Genomic DNA, 22952 nt, shown 5'->3' with positions numbered 1-22952 from the left:
GCCCTCCCTTGATTTGCTGATCCACCGGCCGAGGTTAAGGAGCCTCCTGCACCTCAAAAATAATAAGACCTTCCCAAAAATAAGGCCAAGTGCTTATTGAGGGGGGTCAAAAGAAAATAAGACTCTGTCTTGTTTTTGGGGAAACATGGTAGTAGTAATAAGGAGTTTTATTTAAAATATTAATATATTTTTCCCAATGAGAAAATATTCTCAGAATGCGAGTTGTATTGCTGTATTGTTTGTGTTGTGAATTGCACAAATAAAATACAATGTTAGAAATACTGTTGGGACATTCCTGCTGTCTGCTTCAGTTGGGGAAGAGCTTGTGGGTTTGATTGCTAAGAGCTGCTCACTCTTGAAATAAATGAACTTAATTTTATCTATGCATGTGGAAGCCACACTATATAATTTCTTAAGGGAAGCCTTTTCGCCTTCCTCCCCAGATCCCAAATTAATTTTTCAGTGATGATTACCATTAGCCATCTATGGCTTTTTATTGATGTTGATATCATTGTAAAAAACCAAGCAAAGAATTGTGGGGGTAGTTAGGATAAGTGTAGCCTATATCTGGTAGGTCAATACAGTTTTTATTTATTCATTGTACTCTGCAGGAGTTCAAGTTGGCATAGTTTTCCCCTGCCCATTCATCCTAATAACATTAAAGGAGCCCCTTTTATAGTTTCTCGTTAAAAATTGCTAAAATGGCTTCAATTCCGGCATGTTCTTGCAGTCTTCGTTGTCATTATTTATTTTCAAATATGGTAAGTATAATAATGGGGCTGGGTTATTAGTTAGACTTGTGACAGCTGGGATGTGGTAATGGAAATTAGAACATGGTCTGCACCATGTGGCGATTGCATTGTGCAAGCTGAAGGAGGCTAATTCTCGAATGAATTGGATGACAATCTCTGGCGGGAAGCATCCCTGTTTCCTGGTTGCTCACTTTTAATGATTTACACTGCTGGTAAACCTAACAAAACGTTCAGTGTGCTTTTGTTACAGTGATAACAAACAATTGTTCGGAGCACCTAACGGCTACCCTGGTCACTTCCTCTGTCTGCCATATTTCCTTTCTATGTTTCCTTGCAGGCCTCTGGTTGTACCTCGCAGGAAGCTGCCTGCCCTGCTTAACTTTGATTGGCTCTCCTAATTTCGGGTACAGGTCAGTCCATCGTGACCTGGAAGCACAGATTGCGATAGTGACAGAAAACAAAGCCCTACAGCAGCAGTTCCATCAGGTTTGTAGCCACGCGGACTCTTGGTTTTTTTTTTTTTTTTTTTTTTGAGCACTGGGCCTACTTCATAGGGCTGAGGGTTTGGGTGCGACAGGAGGGTTTTATTTTTATTTTTTTAAAAAAAAACAGTAATTGAGAATTGACAAAAGGCTTTTTTTTAAAATGACTTTTCATGAAAGATCCACTACCTTAAATAGTTGAATGCTGGAAGAATTCTGAATAAGAAGCTGACCCAGGAATTTGAAGAGAGCATGAGAAAAATGTGAAAGTGCGTTTATTCTGGTTGTAAATTAATTCCTCTGTCTTTCTCTGAAGCGGTTCTCCCATCTGAGGGGCTGCTGCGGGGAAATGTAGCAACTCCTCACTTCCCAAGCAAAATCTGTAGCAACTGTTTCCAGTAGCTCCCAATGTTTAGATAACTCATAAGCCTGGTTAATTCTATTATGAGATAAAATTCCTGTCTCTTCCTGGCTTTCTTCCCACAAATCAAGGGTAAGCTGTAGTCTTGCTTCTAGGACAAGTAAATATTTCGTGCAGTGCTGCCCTTGTAAATTGTTTCATCTAGACTTGCTTAATAAAATGATGATTGTTCTGAGCTCATAGAATTAATCTTTTGAATATTGCAAATACACTTTAAACTGATCTTTTATTCCCCTTGAGAACCAGAACTATATAAATATTCAGTGTTCAGTCAGTTAAGATGTACCCACTTTCTTTGCAATTGAATCCCAGAAATAAGGCACATCGAGGCTGTATATTTTGTTTTACTAGTTGCAACTTGTAGTCAGAACTGAACTTTCCCCTGACCCCATGTTATTTACTTCTATCAGACGTTTCAAGGAAACGTCTTTTGATCGTTTGATCTGGTTTTGTAGAAATCAGAAGCAGTGGAACTGCTGTATCTTTGGCTAAACGTTTGATATCTGTAAAACGTTTTAAAAAAGGCAGCCTTCCTATAGGCCTTCCTTATTTCTGTGGCATCTGTGGACGATTTGAGAAGGAAGAGATGCTTTTGCTTTGTGTGCATGACTTCAGAAATATAGGAAGTGGCAGGAATTGAACTTTGGGAAGAGGGAAAGGGAAGCTGATGTAGTTTATGCCACCACACACCACAATGTTTGAAATCTTGCGTGACAAGGAAAAAAGACTTTTGCCATTTGCCTAATTTAGTTCGTTTTGTTAGAGGTTGGACTTGATCCTCCTTTAATTTATCTTATTTTTGTATGCCTTTAATCCAGTGATGGTTAATCTTTTTGGTGCTGAGCGCCCAGGGTGCGCCTGTACATGTGCGAATGCAAGCCCCCACGCCTTAATCCCCCAAATGCAATGTGAGCGCTCCCTGTGCATGCGCCACGCCCCCATACACGCACACACATGCACCTCTCCCACCGCACATGCGCCCCCCCGCCCCATTTTGGCTTCCAAGTTGGTACAGGAGGCTTTCCAGGCCCAAAATGAGGTGTGGAGTGGCCTCGCGTGGCACCTCCGCACCATGTTTTGGCTTCCAGGTTGGTGCAGGCGGAAGAAATGGAGTACAAAGGTAGGGCACACTGGGTGGGGGGGAATCTACAGAGATCGGGGATGGCACGGCTGGCAGAAATGGAGTAGAAAGGTAGGGTGTGCTGTAGGGGGACCTGTGGAGATTGGTAAAGGCCCCAACGCCCACAAATGCGTGGCAGAGACCCAAAGACCAGCTGGCCAGCAAGAGGTATGCGCACATGCGCGGTAGAGCTAGTCTGGGGTGACAGCTGCTGCACCAGCAGAGAGACTCTGCGTGCCATCACGGCCTTCATCCGTAGGTGGTTAGAAAAGTGAGAGGGGTATTTCAGAAGCCAGAGACAAACCGGAGGAATGAAAGCACACACCTTGCTATCATTTCTTGTCCTATAAAAAGCAGTGTTTTACTTGCTTATTGTTTGTGCAGGTTTAACAACTTGTTCAGCAACCATTCAGGCTTACAATGGTCCTGAATGAGTAGACTTTTGACCGGTCTTATACTCATGGCCTGACAAACAAAGTCAGTGAGATTGTAAATAATGATCAGGAGATTATAAATGATGATCACAATAATGTTGTACCTAACAACCATGCAGGACTCACTGGCAACCAGAACTTCTCAATTGCCTTCATAAGTTGGCACAGTCCTATGACGTCGCAGTTTATGACCACGGCCTTTAGAGAGGGAGTTACCATTCCCAAGTACTGTAGTTAAGCAAGCACTTCTTCTAGATAGCTCAAAGGCAGTGATGGCGAACCTTTTCGTCGTCACATGCCAAAAGCCCACATCCATAATGTAATGCAATGCATGTGTGAGCCCCCCGTGCAGCCCGCCCCATGCACATGCGCATGACCCCCCGCTTGCGCCCTGCTCCCCATGCATATGCCCCCATGCTTGTTTTGGCTTCCAGGTTGGTGCAGGGGGCCTTCCAGGCCCAAAATGGGCTGCCCCCCCCGCACCCCGCTTTGGGCCTGGAAGGCCTCCTGCGCCAACCTGGAATCCAAAACAGGGCATGGGGGCGCTGCATGAGGCCCAAAAATGCAATGGAAGCCCCCCCCCACCCCACGTGCACTTTGCCCCCCACGCATGCATGGCAGAGATCCGAAGACCAGCTGGCTAGCAGGAGGCTGGGGTGACGGCTGGCGTGCCCGCAGAGAGGGCTCTGCATGCCACCTGTGGCACCTGTGCCATAGGTTCGCCATCACAGCTCTAGTGGAAGCTGTAGTTATCATTTTTTTATTTAGTTAACTTTTCCGAATTTCTTTTTGAAAGTCAATGTCTGTCCTGTGGTCATTCTGGTGGATGCAAGCAGGAGAGCTAAAGTGAATATTTCCTTAAACCTTTGGAAAAGCTTCCTTTATTTCCTATATGGCTTATTCCTCGGTCTTTTTTTTGGTATGCTCTAATAGATGATGAGCCTCAGAATGGAGCAGGTCACATGGGGCAGCACACTCTCTGAAGGTCCGTCATGGTTTTCTCGCTCTCAGAGCAGAACCTTCAATTAGCCACCCTTAGGATTTTTCTCACTGCAGTCTATGGAGCTGCAATTATTATGTAAAATTAGAAGCAATATTGTGGAGTGTTCTTCAGATCAGTTGGGCAGATGGAAAAATATTACATGGGATCCGTTTATCCCCCCCCCCCCTCCCTAAAACTGGTCTTATTAAACCTCAGTGGGATCTACAGTGTAGGAAAAAGGGAAGAAAAACGAGCATAGCAATGCCGTTTGCATAGGCTTAGCTGGCGTCAAAGATGATGTTTTAAGAATTGAGAACAGGAAGGGGTAGCTTGGCTGAAGGTGGGCAGGAGTCCCATAATGATATCATAGCTCTTTACGTATAGTTGTCTGTTTTATTAATTCAGATGAAATATTCATGTGTTGTAAACACCATTTTCAAATGCCACGTGTATGCTTTTGTAATAGAAACATTCACTTTTCCTTCCAGCTGTACTGTTTGTACTTTTAAAGAGCTTAACATTTCTGGGAACCACATTGAAACCTTGACGGCACATTAGTTTTTGAATGGAGCTTTGGATTTTTCTAAAGAGAAATGAGCAGCCAAGGTCTCTGGAGATCAAAGCTGGGTTTCCTTTTGGGACAATTATAGCTCAGGGCTTGGCTGTGTTACGGGAAAAAGAATAACCATAGAGCCAGTCTTGCAGTGCTTTCCTCTTTGTATGTTTGTATACACATGTGGGTTGGGTTCTGTGTTTGCAATTACTTGGGGTTTGGCTCAATTAGCATCTAAGATGCCAAATTCTGGAAAGATTTTACAGATTTCTGATCACATTTGCTGGATGAAATACCAGGATTCTGATCAGACTGATTTTGATTTTAAAAAGGTTAAGCTAGACAGTGATTGTAGTAGACACTTATTGGTTCTTGAGTAGCAATGGTGGACTACAGATCAGGAGGTACTAATTAGAGCAAACGTTGAAATTCAGGTTGTAATTTTTTTACTCTAGGAGCAGGAGCAACTTTACTCCCATTCTGGTACAGTGTCTTCTTCAACGTTTGATCAGCCAAGCCGTTATGTCAAGCTGTGGGTGAAGATGTTGACACCTCTGATTAAGAACTTCTTCTGAAATAAGGAGAGGCAGCTCTTGGTGAGTATGATATGAGGTTTTTTTATAGCTTCCTCTTATTGGGAAGCACTTCAGTTAACAGGAAATGCGTAGGGGCTGATTTCATTTTAATGTACTTCTACAATGCGTAATGTTCTTGAACATTATGCAGTCTTGAGTTCTTGGTGTCAACTCTCACAATCATAGATCAGATTCTTCTGGGAAATGTTAAAAGCTATGTGTAAAATAATTGGATCTCTCTGTACAACTTTAAATTCAATTGTGGAACACTATTTTGGTTTTTAAGAATTCTGAGTCTGTAAGGGTACAAAATATATCAAAATTATGTTAATTTTGAATATGCCTTGTTCTTTTGAGTAAAAAAATATTTATGTTAAGAAAAGGTACAAATACATTTCTGTGCATTTCCATCTTATTTAAACAAAAATAAGCCTTTTAAACGGAGATACCTTTTTCAAAGAGTAAGGTAGCAACTCAGCTTTGTTAAAGTATATTAAGATCTTATTACTTCTCATAAGCAGAAATATACTGGAACAGTGAGACATATTTTTGCCAACTATCTCAGAGCAAAACAGAACTAAATTTTGCATTCTCCTCTGGAACATTGTATAAATATTTTTCTTTCACTTATGTCCTTTTGGTGCACAATAATGTATTTTAATAAGTATCAGCTATTGATTTTCTGTCATAAATATACACGGCCACGAATAAAGAAATTTGTGTTGATTTTTGTTGTTTCCGCAGGGATTAAACTTCTCCCCAGAAATTCAAAATTAAAATAAGGACTCATGAAAGGACAGGGAAGCATAAAATTCTGTATTGTTAAGGGTAAACAGACATACAGTAGGCTTATCCAAGAATGCATCTACTGGGTAGGGGCACCCAAGAGTCAGCCCTCTTCTTTCAATAGAAGGATGCCTGGAGGACTTAAATTTTGGGAGGAGACATTGCTCATAAAGACTTCTTAACTAATGGTGAGCCTCAAGGCCTATTACTCATTTGTGAAACTGAGCATACTTAAGAACTACACAAGTTGGTTTCAACCCAACATGAAAATAGATTTAATTGCTGGGCCTGTTCCTTTTCATATGGCTAGAAATTAGTCATAAAAGAACCTGAACATTTCCCTTTAGGAAGAGAAAAGGCTGTCCACAATCTGTTTCAGAGAAAAAGAAAGCTCAGAGGATTATATGGATCATCTGTTTAGTAATTAATATCACAAGATTTGTGATCAATTAATGCTACACAAATGTATGTTCTCAGATAATCCACGTGTTATTTTAGCTACCTGAGAATTTTATTTTGGATTTGGCAACTATGAGGTGATATAAAAGGAATCGAATGCCTGTTTCTTAGATACTAGAAGTCTTAGACAACAGTTACATTGTGCTTTTGAGATTTTTTATATTGTCTAAATATTTTTAGATATGTATTTTCTAATTTGTAAGAAGACTTTTTAAATAAAAGAGGTGTCCTATGATAGTTAAATACTGCACCCATCATCTGTTGTGTGCTTCTTTAGAACAGTATAGGATAGCCAGAGATAGCACAAATCTAATTCTGTTGTACCCTTGAGTAGGTACTAAGTTATGAGGGATCAGAAGAATTTTGGCAGCACCCAATTAACAAATTCGTTAGCTGAAAAAAGTACTGCCAAGTTGCTTTTGATATTTTGGTTCTATAGACTCCATAGACATCTTCTGCAGCATTTACAATAAGAAACACTAGATTCCAAGAAACTGATTTTTGGATTCTAAGTAATTTTAATATACTAATCTATTAGTCATATCAAATAATCCCCCCCGCGGGTATGTAAATAGTGTAAGGGAGGGAAATTTGTAGCTCTCTAGATGTTCCTGAGCGCTGTCTTCTTTCAGGTCTAGACAGCATAGCTACTCAGAAATAATGTGAGTGGGACTATAAGAATAGCTGGTGGATTGCAGTTTTCAGCTTCTGGCTACAATTTTCTTTAGAAAGCAAAATAATGTAGTAAGAATATTACACTTGGAGTGGGGCCACAGAGGGAATAAATTGGCTGGGAAATGATGCAAAAAATTAAGAGCCAACAAAAGAGAGTTTGGACATTGTCGTCAGAACATCTCACTTCTGAACAGTAAAGAGAAAATTATTCCTAGTACTTGCTATTGATAAGCCCTTCATCCACAAACATAAGGAGGGAAAATAGTCCTTGATGTGATTGTAATTCAGGGCAGGGGCAGGGATGTCAAACCCACGTTGCCACGTGACATATCATGACTTTTCCCCCTTTCACGAAACCAGGTGTGGGCGTGGCCAGTGCGGGATGCATCCATCCCGTAGGCCACAAGTTTGACAGCCCTGCTGTAGGAGATTTCATTAAGGCACCATGTTAGTCCGCTAGAAATAGATTTTGAGGAGAAAATTCACGGTTTTGGTCTTCAATGGCATTTGCAAGGTTGGATTGGCAGTTGGGGAAAGAGTATAGTGGTTGTACCCTTTTCGGTTTCTCTCTGAAGTGCTATTTGTTTTGTTTCCCTTTTGTATAAGCAAAGTTCATGCTGCTTCCTTCTTGTAACTCAAAGGAGTTGAAGAACCTTCCCTGCTGCTGACTTAAGAATGCATGTAGATATATTTGTAATATGTTCTGGTCAACCAAGTTCCTCTGTTGTTTCATTCCAACCATGGTAGATTTTAAAAAGAATAATAATAAAATGTACTTTGTGAACAGTGTGGGCCATTATTTCCCTTGCTTTGGCTTCTGACGCTAAGAGCAAAACAGAAGAAGAAAAGACTGTGACCAAGTTGCTACGCGAGGAAAGAAAAATCAATAGATTGTTTTGTTAGAGAGGGGGAATTATAATTTTACTACGCTGTTAATACATACCATTTTAAATGTTGAAGTACATTAAAAATCACCATTAAAGAAAAATCTGCTTTGAAAACTGATGCATGTTCTGAATGGCCAAGAAAGCAAGATTTAGTTTTCACACAGAGAACTGCAGACCTTCTACTGTCTGAGTTAATAGCCCTGCATTCTTCTTTAGATAATTCTTTTCAATTGCTGAATGGGAAAAAAAAAGCTGGAATGAGTTTACAAGCAGTTCTGCGATAGTCTTGCTCCTTAATAACATTTGACTGTAATGTCTGAAGCTAATTTGTGAACTGCTGAGGAGTGGAAATTCTTTTCATCTGAATGGGATCACCCATCCCGTTGGCATCAATGTGCTTTCCTCCTCTCCTTGGTGACAGATCCTGAAATACAGTGGTCCTTTACTCTGCCTCAGGCACAAGACTTGCGGTGCTGCTGCCCTCACACGGGCAGCCACTGCTGCTGTTCTGCGTAAGGCAGTACATTCCTCTTTTGGTGTGACAGGATGAGGCAGAATGGGGGAAGGAAGAGAGCAAAACATTAGTCCAGGCCTTATTCTTAGCTTCCCTCATTTGCTTGCTTTTTTCTCAGCTTCTCTGGGGAATTTCCCCATGCCCAGTGCTTTTGGGAAGACCAAAGCATGCAAAGGTATGGTGGGAGAGGTGACAAGATTTGATTAAAAGCTACTTTCCTGCCATATAGCTTCGATATGGCTTTAATTTATCAGCAGTGGGTTGGCACTGAGGTGAAAGCTCTGTTGGGAAAACATATGTGCAACATGAGATAGGTTGAGCCAATTTGGAGCTGGGTACAGAAGTGATGTGAATGAGCACCACATACACAAGAAGTCTGCTAGTGTCCCAGGCATAAAGCTACGCGATACCTCTTCAGTATCTACAGTATCACTTTTGTATTTTGAGAGTAAACAGCCTTTCAGTAAGCATGTTCTACCTTTTATCAGATCAATGAGTATTTTTAGCAGGTGCCTAGATTTGCTGCTACTGACTGCTCTAAAGAGTGATATCCCGTGTAAGACTAAAAAAAAGTTAAGGATATATTTGGGTATTTTTTTCTTTAAAAATTGGAGGAATATATGGTTTTTTAAAAATTTGCTAATTAGATAAGGACACGCTGGCTCAGTGGCTAAGATGCTGAGCTTGTCCATCAGAGGGGTTGGAAGTTTGGCAGTTTGAATCCCTAGCGTCACATAACGTAGTGAGCTCCCGTTACTTGTCCCAGCTTCTGCCAACTTAGCAGTTTGGAAGCACGTAAAAAATGCAAGTAGAAAAATAGGGACCACCTTTGGTGGGAAGGTAACAGTGTTCTGTGTGCCTTTGGCGTTTAGTCATGCTGGCCACATGACAACGGAGAGGTCTTTGGAGAGCGCTGGCTCTTTGGCTTTGAAACGGAGATGAGCACTGCCCCCTAGAGTTGGAAACAACTAGCACATATGTGTGAGGGGAACCTTTACCTTTATATGTATGGTGGTTTTTTTTTTGCTAATTAGATAAGTATAATAAAAGTTGCTTATTAACATTTGTAATCAGATTCCTAAAACTTCAGGAATCACTGAGTGCTTTTAAATAATAATTATCAGGAATTGATAGGCATCATTCACCTGTGGACACTTTCTCCTGCCCCACAAAATGGCCTCTTGATATTTATTTTATTTTGCTTATTTACTTTTTGGAGAGCAAAATGTTAAAAGCAAGTTCACATCTTATACCAGAAAGATAGTTTACATACTATACAAGTATATACTGAAATAACATAAACTTAATTCATACCAACAATAACTAATATGTCTCATGCACTGGTCTATCCTGTTGCAGTGAGTTAGTCAGGGACACCCAAGAATTAGAGGGTGGGTTGGATGTATTAGGTGTTATATTGGTTGAGTTATTTTGATTGACAGCTGTCCCTCTTTCTGGTGAATGGACAAGGCAAGTAGACAGGAGAAATTCATTCATTGTACAAGTAGTATAATTTCCCTGGATAAGTGCACATTTATTTACAATTTTTAGACATCATAACACAGCCTTTTTTGAATGGAAATGTGATAATGTCCTGTCAAGCATTTTGCATTTTAAGGAATGCTGGCTGTGCAATTTCAAACACTCCAGAGCCGAGTTTTCATTACGAGCCTGACAGTGATCCAAGTTAGATCTGGTGGTGAGCCAATATTGTGGGAGGCAGAAGTGAAAAGATTTGGCTAGATGGGCAGCTCACGGACAGCTTCAGAAATAACCTAGTAGGTTAATAGAGGCATTCCAAGATGATAAAGCAGGAGCACCAAGTCTTGGTGTATGTACAGAGAAATGTCTATCATCAGGATAAGTAGGTATTGAGTGAGAGGTGACTCTGGGTTCAAAGTGTTTTAGATTCCATTTGTACCTTAACGTTCAAAGTTTTGAGCAAATTATTTCACTATTAGGTTGACCAGGTTTTAGTTAATGAATGAGTTCTATGCAAGTGGAAGTTACATTTTTCCAAAGTTCCATGTATGGCCAGTAAGGTGAAGATGTCTGGGCTAAGTACCATAAGCTGTTAAGTGATAGTTACTGCAGTCTTTGTTTTTCTTTCTTTCTGTGTGTGCTTGCAGAGCCACTGATTGGACAGACAACCTTTCTGTCATTCGTGGAGAATAATTAAATATAGGAACAATGTTATTAATGATCACTTGAGTAGGAACATCAGGCCAGATATATTTTAAAATAAATTTTATTTTGAAACTTACAATTACTTTGCTTGGGGTTTTCGGGGAAGGGATATAAGTCCCGTGGACAAAATGTTATCAGACATTAAATCTGTAAGAGTAAAGCAACTCCAGCAAGAATCCACTTAGCCGGCTTCTCTTTTGTTTTCAGGTTGAAAGTCCAGACGTAGGTGGGGCCTCTTGTGCGTGTCTTGTACACGGGACACTCATACACGTTCTTGATATCCATGCGATCCACAGGGATGGCCTTGATGAAAATGACTGGCATCGAAGGCGTCAGCTCCTTCAGGCGTGCATCCGTGATGACCCCCGTCTGAGTATCCCAGCGTGCACCTGCAACGATATGGGGCAGTACTCTCAAGAGCAGTTGTTTTGCAGCAAGGCTAAGGAAAGGGAGTTTGCATGATTATCAACCTGCTAACTTTAGCAATACCTGCTAGACTTTGGCTTGCACTTGTTTTTGATGCTATGCCGGTGGTTTACTTAATATGCTTTACAGGAATATAAGCAAAATGATTTGATTCATACCCTGCCCTTGGCCTGTAGCAGCTATTATTTTATTGCGGAAGGTTGTGCACCCCTACAAGATCTTTTAACATAAAGTCCATTTATACACAGCTAAGCAGAAAAATCTAGGCTTGTTTTGCTCAACTTTAAAAAACAGCTTCTAAAAAAAAAGGGGGGGGAAACGTATCTTAGACCCAACATTTCCAAAGTAGAAAGAATTGTGAAAGCTGTCCTCTTGTTTTTTAAACACAGGTTGGTTTGCTAATGCAATGGATCTGCTGCCCTCTACCGATATGAAATAAAAGAGGCAGCTAGCCAAACGTCTGTCTGGTTTATTTTTTTGGTCGGTGGGGATGGTGGTGTCAAATATTTATTTCTCAGAATGAATTTGGAGGATTCGTTCTAATTCTGCTGTGGGTGCAAAGTGTATTGCCAAGTGGCTGATTTCTAGCATAATTTCTGTCAAATAGTCTTTGTATAAGTATGAAAGTTGGACACTGAAAAAGAATGAGAGACGGATAGAAATAAAGTTGTCTTTGAATTATAGATCTGGAGATGGAAAATAAGGGTACCGCAGACTGCAGTAATCATTCAATAAAACCTGGACCAAATTAAAGCTGACTGTTCTTTTGCAGCAGCGATCAACAATGGAAGCAAGTGGATGATGGGCTAGAAAAAAATCATGTTGTGAATGGATGGATGGATGGATCAAAGAAATGACAGGGTAGTCGTTGGAATAGCTATGAGATGCAGTAGGGGTCAGGCTGAGGTAATGAATATTCATCTATGCAGTCACCAGGTGTCGGACGTGACTCAATAGGGACTTAAACTACCAAAGAGGAATTTTAATTTCAAGGTTACTCAAAGTCACTGCACTCCTGATATATTGGCCTGCAACCCTCAGTATTCCCATGGTAATTATAGAAGCTGTCATTGAACAGCAGTTGAAGAATTCTATTCTATTTTTTTAATTTTGGAGAATGGGCACCTGAATTATGTTATTTTTCTTGGTTACAGAATTGTGGAACAGATGCAACACTGGTAGAGAAAGTCTGAAAACAACATTCTGAAATCTCTCAGGAATTTATCTATTTAGTCTCAAAGTAAAATCTGAACATTCTGTTTCCAAAATTATTTTCTTTCCCCTCCTCTTATCTGTTCGGCAAATTGCTGTGGAAGAAAACACCAATGATTGTCTGTAAGCTGCACTCACGATTGAGAAGGTTTTTGAAATTAAACTCAGGGTCCCACGAAACAATGTCCATATCTTATCTACACTACTAGAGGAATGGTCTGTACCTTCCATGAAAAGCCCATGCACATAGGAGCCTTCTCGAGGTGGAGCTGTCATATCTTCCCGGTTTTTCTTGGTAACTTCCACGGAGAGACACATTCTGTCAAGAGGCCATTCATTCCTCCTAGCCATGGACTGCATAATGGCAGTCAGGAAAGACTGAGGATTGAAGAAACCTGCTAGCCACACAGTTGTGGGCAGGGCAAAATCTGTGGTCCAAGCCTCCAGCTCCTGGAAATGAAAATAGTGGCAGTGTTTTATAGACAAGCATATTAAGGACCGCACATACTTCATATTGCAGCTTTAATTCTCCTGCGTGTTTTTAAAAAATATCTACAGCTTGAATGGGAAGATGTATTAAATAAAATTTGCTGAACAAATTGGAGTAAGCACGCTGAGATTTGGGTGATAGCAAAAAATCCAGACAAAGAGAGCGGTCTTTTTGTTTTGCTTTGTGTACTATTAAACAGTGTTAAGGTACAGGAGTTTTGACACTCTTCTGTTTTAAAAACTTCTTTTGTCAAGGCAAACCTACAAGAGAATTGGAGCACAAATGGATCACGGTATTGGTGTAAGCTACTATAAATTTATCCCTTCTGTAGTCCTCTGTAAAAACACTGGGAGAAAGGAGTGGGGACTGCTGTTGGACCTAGCAGAATTTCTAGAGACATGTCTATTGCTGGCCATTATGATAACTTTGGGTAAAACATTGCAATAAAACCATTCTTTTATGAATAACATGCATGATTATGTGAGTCTGTTTTATTCTGCTTCTGTTATTTAACTTTTAAAAGGAAAAAAAATGAATTAAGTGGGTCACCAAGAAACAGAAAGGTATTGCAGAGATCTGGAAGAAGATAAGGAAATATAAAGTTTTTTTTTTCTTGACTGCAGAATACCAACTCATTCTCCTTTCAATGTTTAAAGGTAGTGGTATAGTTTCTCCCTGGCAGCTACAGAGGTTTTTTTTTTTTAAATGTTGCCAGGCCTGCTCTATGGGAACACCAAATCCCAGAATTCATAACACAAACAAGGTATGCAATAGCTGGAAATAATAGCCCTCACACATATGTAAATCAAACTATGCACCCATTACGTAGATGCACAGTTGTCATGGTCAAAGGAGGACAATAGGAAACTCAAGAATATCAATAGTTAATTTAATAATTTCAAAAGAGAAGAAGAGAATAGAAACCGACTACCCTTCCTAGATATTTCTCAGCTGAGGAAATAATCCCAGAGTTTCAACTCAGGTGTACTAAAAAAATAACAAACCAAGGGGTACCTTACCAGTCCAGCTGTCTGCAAGAAAAGCTGTGTAAGAATGCTATACAGCCAAAAACGTCAAAGAAAAGTAACTGATTATGTTAACAAAATAGAAAAAAAAATCTTTTCTATGCAGCCAACTAGTGCACAACCACCACAACTCATGAAAAGATCAATTCTCCCATACAACCAAAAAATATTTAAAAATTGCAAGCAGTTTACTTCATTTGCTATAGACATCAGAATAATAAAAACTCCAACAAAATATCTCTAAAACATCTGAAGAAACCCCAAAGACCCAACAACTGAAGAAGACGGAACAGACGGACAGACAGTTATTTGCAAGATACAATGCAAGGATTCTGAATGTCACCAGGTAGAAAAAAAACAAGCAGCTTATCAGAACACATCCATAAACTAGTTCTTACAAAACACGATGATTCTTTCATTTCATAGCACATAGACAAATGCAGCCATAAATTCACCTGGGAAACTGTTTTAGATCAATGCAAGAGAATTTGTAAAAGCCAAAGGCATTCTGATCGATCAGCCATTAACAAACATATAAAATCCCAGTGTATAAACTATTTTTAAAAAGCAGTGATCCAACAAGGAAGCAAGCAGCTTGCGGCACATCCTTATAACCAGCAATTAAATAGGTTAAGTGAGAACACAATAGATAGGAGTACTTTTCAGAGAACAATAGTGTCAACCAAACTAGATAAACAAATTGGAAACAGGCAATCTACACCATTCCTGCTCAAGATAAGTAGGACAGGCTGCTACTCATAAAAAGCCATCAAATGACAATATTACCTAGTATAGTAACTCCAAGATCACCGTAGATGGGGACTGAAGCCAAGAAATTTAAAGATGCTTGCTCCTGGGGAGGAAAGCTATGGCAAATCTAGACAGCATACCAAAAAGCAGAGACATCACCCTGCCAACAAAAGTGCATATACTCAAGGCTATGGTTTTCCCATTTGCAATGTATGACTGTGAAAGTTGGACCATAAGGAAGGCTGAGCGTCAGAAAATTGAGGTCTTTGAACTATGTGCTGGAGAAGACTTCTGTGAGTCCCTTGGACTGCAAGGCAATCAAACCGGTCAGCCCTAGAGAAGATCAATCAACCCTGACTGCTCTTTAGAAGGCCAGATTCTGAAGATGAAACTCAAATACTTTGGCCACTAATGAGAAGGAAGGACTCACTGGAGAAGAGCCTAATGTGCTGGGAAACATTGAGGGCATAAGAAGAAGTGGACGACAGAGAGCGAGGCGGCTGGATGGAATCACTGAAGCAGTTGATGTGTGCTTAAATGGACTCCAGAGGATGGTAGAGGACAGGAAGGCCTGCAAGAATGTTGTCCATGGGGTTGCGATGGGTCATACACGACTTTGCAACTAACAACAACAAATAGACAGAATTGCATTACAGACTCAAAGGATTTGTTCTTTGGAAGTTAGTTTGGGGAACGGCCACACTTCTATGGCAGGACTAGGTATTCACATTCTGGAATTCTCAGTGCCAGAACCTTGAGTTAGACTTTCTATGGCTGGAAAAAAATTGTATTTATGCATTGCCCTTTAATCACATCAGGGGAGACCCAGTTATTTCTATACTGACTGAAGGATCACCAACTGCTCTGCATTTACACTATTCGTGCCTGTATCAGTGGGTGTTGGTTTGACTATCGGTTCCAATTACTGTGACCCACTTTTGTGGATTCATTGCAATCAGTAGGTGGTCTAAAAATGTCTTAAATTAATTTACTGGATGAGTATGTTGTTTCCACGAGCTACGAAGGGGAGCCAGCAAGAATTATTAGCCACAGGGACTCCTTTTCTTGCTAAACCCAAACTCTCTACTTTGGATCAATCACATCCTGACAATTTCGGAAAGGTGCAGTTGCCTTCTAGCAAAAGAGGATCTCCCGGTTTTCTGGGTGTCCTTTTCCATCGAGAATTTGGGGGACTGGGAAGTTCTGGTGTCTGGTGGGAAGTTGTTCCTTCCAAGGCTCCACAGTTAAAACTCCAGCAATCCAAGGCCAAGGGATTTTTGCTTCATGGGGTAAGTGGAGTAGCCCCCTCTTAATCCCAGCAGAGCTCTGGCGGGATCTGTTGCCAAAAGCTTAGCCTGTTGTTGCAAGGTGCCCAGCAAAGAATAGCTTGCTTGTCCGGAGCACTGCAGTCCCATTCAGAAGCCCTTTAACCAGATTAGAGAAGGATTGAAGGCATTAGTTCACGGGGGCCTCGGAGTTTATTCTGCACGAACCCAGGGCATTGCCCAACCACCCATGGGAACCCAGCATAGCTTTCCAGCCAGGAAGTCTGACTCTGGGCACATGGGGGATTTTGTCAGCTACCGGGAAGGGGGCTCCTGGGTTAGGAGACAACAAGGCTTGAAGAGCCAGGGATCCCAGGAGGGTGTTAATGATTAACTGCCTTTTGAGTCCTAACTGGACTGTGCCAGGAGCTGTAAACAAGCCAGAGTGGTGCTGGCGTATTCTCCCTCGTCCCTCCCTATTTTCTTGGACAGGGACTGTGGGGAAGGGGAGGGGGAGGAGACATATTGACTGGATCGGGAGGAGAGAGTCCCGGCTGGCTTGAACTCAGGCCCTGACGGTGGGATGGAATGCAAAGGACAGCGTCCACGAGATCAGCACTGAAAGGCATCCAGTCCCCTGTGCTCAGCACAGCACTTCGGCCCCTCTGTCCTGGTAGCCCAAGGAAGGCCTGGAGGAATGTTGTCCATGGGGTCACGATGGGTCAGACACGACTTCACAACTAACAACAACATAGTAACAGCAATAGCACTCAGACTTATATACCGCTTCACAATGCTTTACAGCCATCTCTAAATGGTTTACAGAGTCAGCATATTGCCCCCAACAATCTGGGTCCTCATTTTACCGACCTCGGAAGGATGGAAGGAAAGATTCACCAGAAGAAAACCAAGCTCAGCAAACAAGATCCTAATAGGAGAATAATGCTTAAGGGCAGGTCAGCTTTTTGAAAAAACCAGCCTAAATAATTTACAGCAAATTTTACAACTAAGTACTTAAAAAAAAAAACCTAGCATGGAAGGTTTTAACTAAAGCTTCATGGTCCTTACCCTGATCCGGAGCAGTAGATCTGCATACCAGGCTGCTAAGCTAAGTAAAGATGGGTAAGCACGTTTTGTCCAGGATTCGGGCACATTGTCATAAAAAAGGGCATTGGATAAGTCCTCCATGTCTGTTGTGATTGTCAATTCACCCTTTGGAAAAAGTAAAAGTTGTAAATTAGTTGTTGCCATTATCAGAACATCCTGCCTGAACATATTGTCCATTTGAATAATTTTCAGGGTAACTAGGGAAATGGCATCCCACGCTTGGTCCTGATTATCTGAATGTTAATTATCTCTGTATTGCATTATCCAATAAGCAGATTCTTTCAGGGGACTTTTTAGCATTTTCCTTCAAGTTAATTATGGTGCCGTGTGGCAATTTAAATTTCCCAACACACTGCTGAGAAAATAAGATTATTTTCCCAGTTACTGTTGTAATTGCCAGGGTTGAAATTAGAGGATGACTGATTGTAATATGAATCAAAAGCATATACATAGCATACACAAAACTGATTTTCGACATGAAAAATCAGTTTTTCTCTCTGAATGCTTGTGCGATAGTTTCAAAGGAGAAGCAAGGTCCAAGTTTTTGAGCAACTTTAGCTTCTAGCTCCCAACTAAGCATTTCAAAGGAATCCTTTGCAAAAGAGTATTAGTACAATAAAGTATACCTGCTTGAAACATTTAAATGTCTATGTCCTCTGGAAAGCTCATACAGCTATTTTGAAATGTTACTTCGGCAATTCCTGGAAAAGTCTTGAGTCTGTTCCTGTGCAGACTCATACAAAGAACCAGAGACAGCTTTTAAGGCAGCCGTGTGAGCTAGTATATTACATCATATCTCAGCCACACTTTGGATCTAGCTCCCTCAATTTTTACATATGTAAACACACAAACTTGTGTTCACTATATAATCACTCAAAAATTACTATTCTGAATTTAAGATTAAAGGTTAAAGTAAAGGTTCCCCTCGCACATATGTGCTAGTTGTTCCCGACTCTTGGGGGCGGTGCTCATCTCTGTTTCAAAGCCGAAGAGCCAGCGCTGTCTGAAGACCTCTCCGTTGTCATGTGGCCGGCATGACTAAACGCCGAAGATTATTCACCTCCAAAGAAAGCGTAGGTCTAATATGTACAGCTTTAATTCAGTGCAGTCCCTGTCTTGTCAACCAAAGTTGCCCACCGCAGCTGATTTCGCAGCCTCTTTGTGCGTGAGTGGCAGTCTTGTTCTGTATATGAGCATGCAAATCCAAGAGCAGAACAAGGACCCCGAAAGGGAGGGAGGTATATTAATTGACTACTAGTTAAATTTGCCTAAAATAGAGTCCCCATCTGCATAGATAACCATTTCCCCTCATCCAGAGAATTATTCAGTATACATACAATCACCCTATCTCAGGACAACAGCAAAAAAGAGACTGGGGGAGGGGGGGAACGTGACGGGACAGGAGGCAGATGGGATGAATGGAAGGAGAAAATGAGAAAACGTTTGGATGGGATGGGGGCGGGGATAAAGCAATGAGATGAGGGGTCAGGGTAATTTGCTAGAGAAGAAAAGCAAAAGACCAATTTGGTGTTACAAAAAGGATTAAATTCAGTGGAAGGGCATTTCTGTTCACCAGGTGAAACTTGATCTTGATATATATTACCACAAAACAGTTTTCCACTCATCTTTTTTCTGGATCAGTACACCAACTGAAGAGCTGATCATTGTCTTATTGAAGACAGTACCAGCAAAAGCATGTAATAATATACAGTCACCTTCAGCCCCAAGTTCAGTTCTTTCAAAGAGCGTCTGATTTCACTGGTGAGGATATTCATCCGTTCACATTCCTGGAAAGCAACTACCACATAGGGCGTTTTCTCAATTGCTTTTGCCATAATTTCCACCATGTTGAAGGGCTCTGGAAGACGATCCATGATCTCATCTAGTACTGCCTTCACCTGACACACAAAAGGCCAATTGTATGTTTTATTGCTTAGAACATTTTGCTGTGAGAGCAAATTACTTGGATGATCAAGTTTATTTCTCATGTGGTCAAAGAAGTGCTAAGCACAGCGTAGCCCCAAAAGATGATAAAGCTTTCCTGAGTGTGATTCTTTGGGCGGCAACCAGGCAGTTTTCTTGACAGCTAGACACTACTGTCTTGTGGGATTATTATTTTTAATTGTTTAATCAACAACCTTGGAAATTCCCAAGAAGTCTGTCATCCAAATACTAGCCTGATCCAACCATATTTAAATCTGAATGAGAGATCAACCAACTTCTACAAAACAAAACCTGACAGTGGGAGAGACAGAGCAAGTGGGGAAATTAAAAAGGTCAAATAATTTTAAATAAATAAAATAAAATAAAAACAAATGATAATTTAAAATAAATAAATTTTAAAAATAAGAAAAAAAAAACACCCCAAAACTCAAAAGGCAGACTTGACGGAACATTGGTTTTCTACTACCAATCCTCTATTTTTCTACGGTGCTTCATTTCTCAGGAAATGACATACAACTTTACCTTTTCTTCACGGGACACGCCAGTTCCTCCTCCAGCATCGGATTCTTTGGGTTGCATTTCCAGCACCGTGCGGAAAAGCTTCTCTGAGGTTACAGTGAGGAAACCAATCTCTGCATTCGGGTGGAGCCCATACAGATAAGGACTCTCAGGTGGTAGATTTTCATCAATATACTCATGATAGCCCTATGGAAATATAGCCGAGTCTCGACATTCTGACCTTCACATGATAGCTTCCAGTTTACTCTGCATCCATTTAATTTGAATTTTCTGTGTGATTCATATCTTCTGTTAACTTTTCCTATATTCCCCTTTTCCCAAGAAGTATTTTTTTCGTATTTAGGCTTTATAGGTTGAATCGGTTTTCTTGTTAAAACCTTCCTCGCATATAACACAGCTGCTGTTTCTATTTCAGGACTGATAGTTAAGTAAATTCTGTATTTCAGCAGGGCGCTCCAGAGCATATCTGTTTGTTAGTTTATTTATTTATTTTATTTATTTAATTTATAGACCGCCCCCTCTCCCCAAAGGGACTCGGGGCGGTGTACAGACCACAATAAAACAATATACAAACTTAAATAATTATAAATACCCATTAAAACAAATTATATGATAGGCTGTACATTATAGTTAAAAATTAAAACAACCTATAAAATCTATCCCTAAACATTTAAAATTTAAAATACAGGCTAGAGGGACACAAAAGCTACAGTTAGTTTGCCTAGGGCTGGCCTGCAGGATGAAGTTCTTGGCAGAAGGGTGAAATTCTCCTCAGTTGATGGACGAGGGCAGGGGTGTCAAACATGCGTCATCACAGAGCCGTCATGTGACACATCTCCAATCCCCCCCTTCGCTAAACCAGAGGTGGACGTGGCCAGTGTGTGAGACATCTGGCCTGCGGCTGTGAGTTTGACATCCCTGGACTGGAAGCATCAGGAAGGCCAGCCTGACCAATGACAGCCTCCATTTTGAGGAGCTCTTGGAAGATGGCCAGGAAGGTTTTAGATTATCTTCCCAATCTCTGCCTCCCATTTGATGGTTCTCTCAGGAGCATCTGCCTGACTTGCTTACTATTAAAGTGCTTTTATTTTTCATATCTATCTAAAAACTGTTTTGGCTTGCTCCAAATGAGCTTCCTGTATTCTCTATGTCAAATGTGAAGCTTTCTCTCTCTGCAAAATCCCCATTCCCTCCCGATCAGCTGGGACTCAGGAGGCAGAGAATAGATGGGGGCGGGCCCAGTCAAGTGGTATTTACCGGTTCTCCGAACTACTCAAAATTTCCGCTACCGGTTCTCCAGAACTGCTCAGAACCGGCTGAATACCATCTTTACTGCCCTGCCCCTGCCTGATTCTCTGTACATTGGATCCACCCTGTTTTCACCTTGTAATCACTATTGGGTGGAATGAGGAATCCTGGAGCCAGAAACATTTCGCCTTCCAGCATTTCCATGCGTATGTATTCAGCCAGGTACGTCCGACACAGTCTGCGGTCCCAGTCATCAGTGATATGTCCCCCATACATGATTTCACCAAAGAGATACCGTAAGTCATCCCACGGCACCTAGAGAGCAGGGGACAATATTTATGACTGTGATGTTAGCAGATAGAACTTTATTCCTTGGTTCTTCATAATGCAAAAGACATGCAGCTTTTGATTTGACTGTAGTACCAGTGTGGCTTCCAAAGTCCAGCCAGTTGGGTTCAGATGGGAACTCCCAGAATTCCTAGCATGTACAACAGATTTTTTCAATTAATTCTTTTCCTCCCAGAAAATGAATGATAATATAAAGACTATTTTATTTCAGGATTGGAAAAAAAATTATCTTGGTGACACTTGTTGAAGAAAATAAATGCTTTTTGGTAGTTGTGGGATATGTTTCATGATTTTGGGAGGTTTGAGGACTCCAGGTAATGAAATTAGGAGGTAAAGTGGGACTGTGTTATGCAAGAGAGGGAAGTCTGAATCCCCACCTGCAGTTTTTGTTATAACAGAGTGAATAAAATAAAATAAAATGCAACAGAAATGATTAAAAACACTGAGTGAGTCCAGAGATATTTCACGAGAAGATTCCTCCGCTCCTCTGCTTGCAACAGAATACCTTATGCCACCAGACTTGAAATTTTGGGCTTAGACAACTTAGAACCACACCGGCTTCGATCCGACCTAAGCGTAGTACATAAAATTATCTGCTACAATGTCCTACCTGTCAATAACTACTTCAGCTTCAACCACAACAACAAACGAGCCCACAATAGATACAAACTCAATGTAAACTCCAAACTCGATTGCAGAAAATACGACTTCAGCAACAGAGTGGTCAATGCCTGGAATGCTCTACCTGACACTGTGGTTTCTTCCCCAAACCCCCAAAACTCTTGTTGACCTCACCTCATTCCTAAGAGGTCTGTAAGGGGTGTGCACAAGCGCACCAATGTGCCTAACGTCCCTGTTCTAATATTCCCTTTTATTAGTATCCATTTCATGTATCCAAAATCATGTTTATACTTATATATGTTATCTAATACATGTTTGATGAAATAAATAAAGTAAAAATAAATAAACAAAACAAGGAAGATGGGCTAATGTAGCATTCTGGCCTAGAGGCTATGGAAGAACCAGGTTTTTAAGGCCTTTCTAACAGTTACCAGGCTTTTTATTGGTTTGTTTGTTTATATCCCACCTTTATTATTTTTACAAATAGCTCAAGGTGGCAAACATATTCAACACACCTTCCTCCTCCTAATTTCCCCACAGCAGCAACCCTGTGAGGTGGGTTGGGCTGAGAGAGGGTGTGTGATTGGCCCAAAGCCACCCAGCTGACTTTCATGACTAAGGCAGGACTTGAACTATGGTCTCTTGCTTTCTAGCTTGATGCCATAATTACTAGATCAGTCTGGCTCTTTTAAAATTTTCCTAAAGCACATTTTAAGCTTTCAGGTACTATAGTTTTGCTTCCCACCTGGTAATGGCAGGATTGCAACGTTTGGAAATGAAAGGGAGGGGAGGAATTCACATAGCTACCGTGTTTTCCCGAAAATAAGACAGGGTCTTATTTTCTTTTGACCCCCAAAATAAGCGCTTGGCCTTATTTTCAGGGAGGTCTTATTATTTTTCAGGTGCAGGAGGTGGCAAGCATGGTCACCTCATGGCTGCTGTTGTGTTGCAATATTTTTGGGGAGGGCTTATTTTCTGGGGAGGGCTTATTTTAGCACATGCGCTCAAAAGCCCAATTGGACTTATCATCCACCGGGGTCTTATTTTTGGGGAAATAGGGTACCCCCAAAAATGTATGTATTGGAAGTCTGTGTCTCACACCGAGGTGGGTTCCTACTGGTTCGGGCCGATTCGGCCGAGTAGGTAGTAATTGGCCGGATATGCGCCCAA

General features: G+C 41.0%; 2 protein-coding genes across 6 annotated transcripts in view; one reads left to right on the top strand and one right to left on the bottom strand.

The window, feature by feature from the left end:
• PGS1 (phosphatidylglycerophosphate synthase 1) overlaps positions 1-12818 on the top strand; it is a 114610-nt gene extending 101792 nt beyond the window's left edge. For 4 of the 5 annotated variants that reach the window (XM_081936797.1, XM_081936795.1, XM_081936799.1 and 1 more), the window contains 3 exons: positions 1090-1238; positions 5200-5340; positions 11035-11710. In XM_081936797.1, the coding sequence (XP_081792923.1) occupies positions 1090-1238; positions 5200-5319 (269 nt within the window). In that variant the 3' untranslated portion in view covers positions 5320-5340; positions 11035-11710. Of the gene's footprint in view, positions 1-1089; positions 1239-5199; positions 5341-11034; positions 11711-12407 lie in introns of those variants that run through there. The other variant, XM_081936796.1, reaches the window with a different exon arrangement.
• DNAH17 (dynein axonemal heavy chain 17) overlaps positions 9924-22952 on the bottom strand; it is a gene marked incomplete at its 5' end in the record, with an annotated part of 137252 nt that continues 124223 nt past the window's right edge. The window contains 6 exons of the mRNA XM_081936791.1: positions 9924-11216; positions 12690-12915; positions 17064-17207; positions 18818-19000; positions 19569-19751; positions 20949-21128. Of these exons, the coding sequence (XP_081792917.1) occupies positions 10969-11216; positions 12690-12915; positions 17064-17207; positions 18818-19000; positions 19569-19751; positions 20949-21128 (1164 nt within the window). The 3' untranslated portion in view covers positions 9924-10968. The remainder of the gene's footprint in view (positions 11217-12689; positions 12916-17063; positions 17208-18817; positions 19001-19568; positions 19752-20948; positions 21129-22952) is intronic.

Source organism: Natrix helvetica, assembly GCF_964273705.1.
Source record: "Natrix helvetica genome assembly, chromosome: 1".
Lineage (NCBI taxonomy): Eukaryota > Metazoa > Chordata > Lepidosauria > Squamata > Natricidae > Natrix > Natrix helvetica.
Note: the sequence above shows the minus strand (reverse complement) of the source record. Positions and strands in the feature narration are given on the sequence as shown.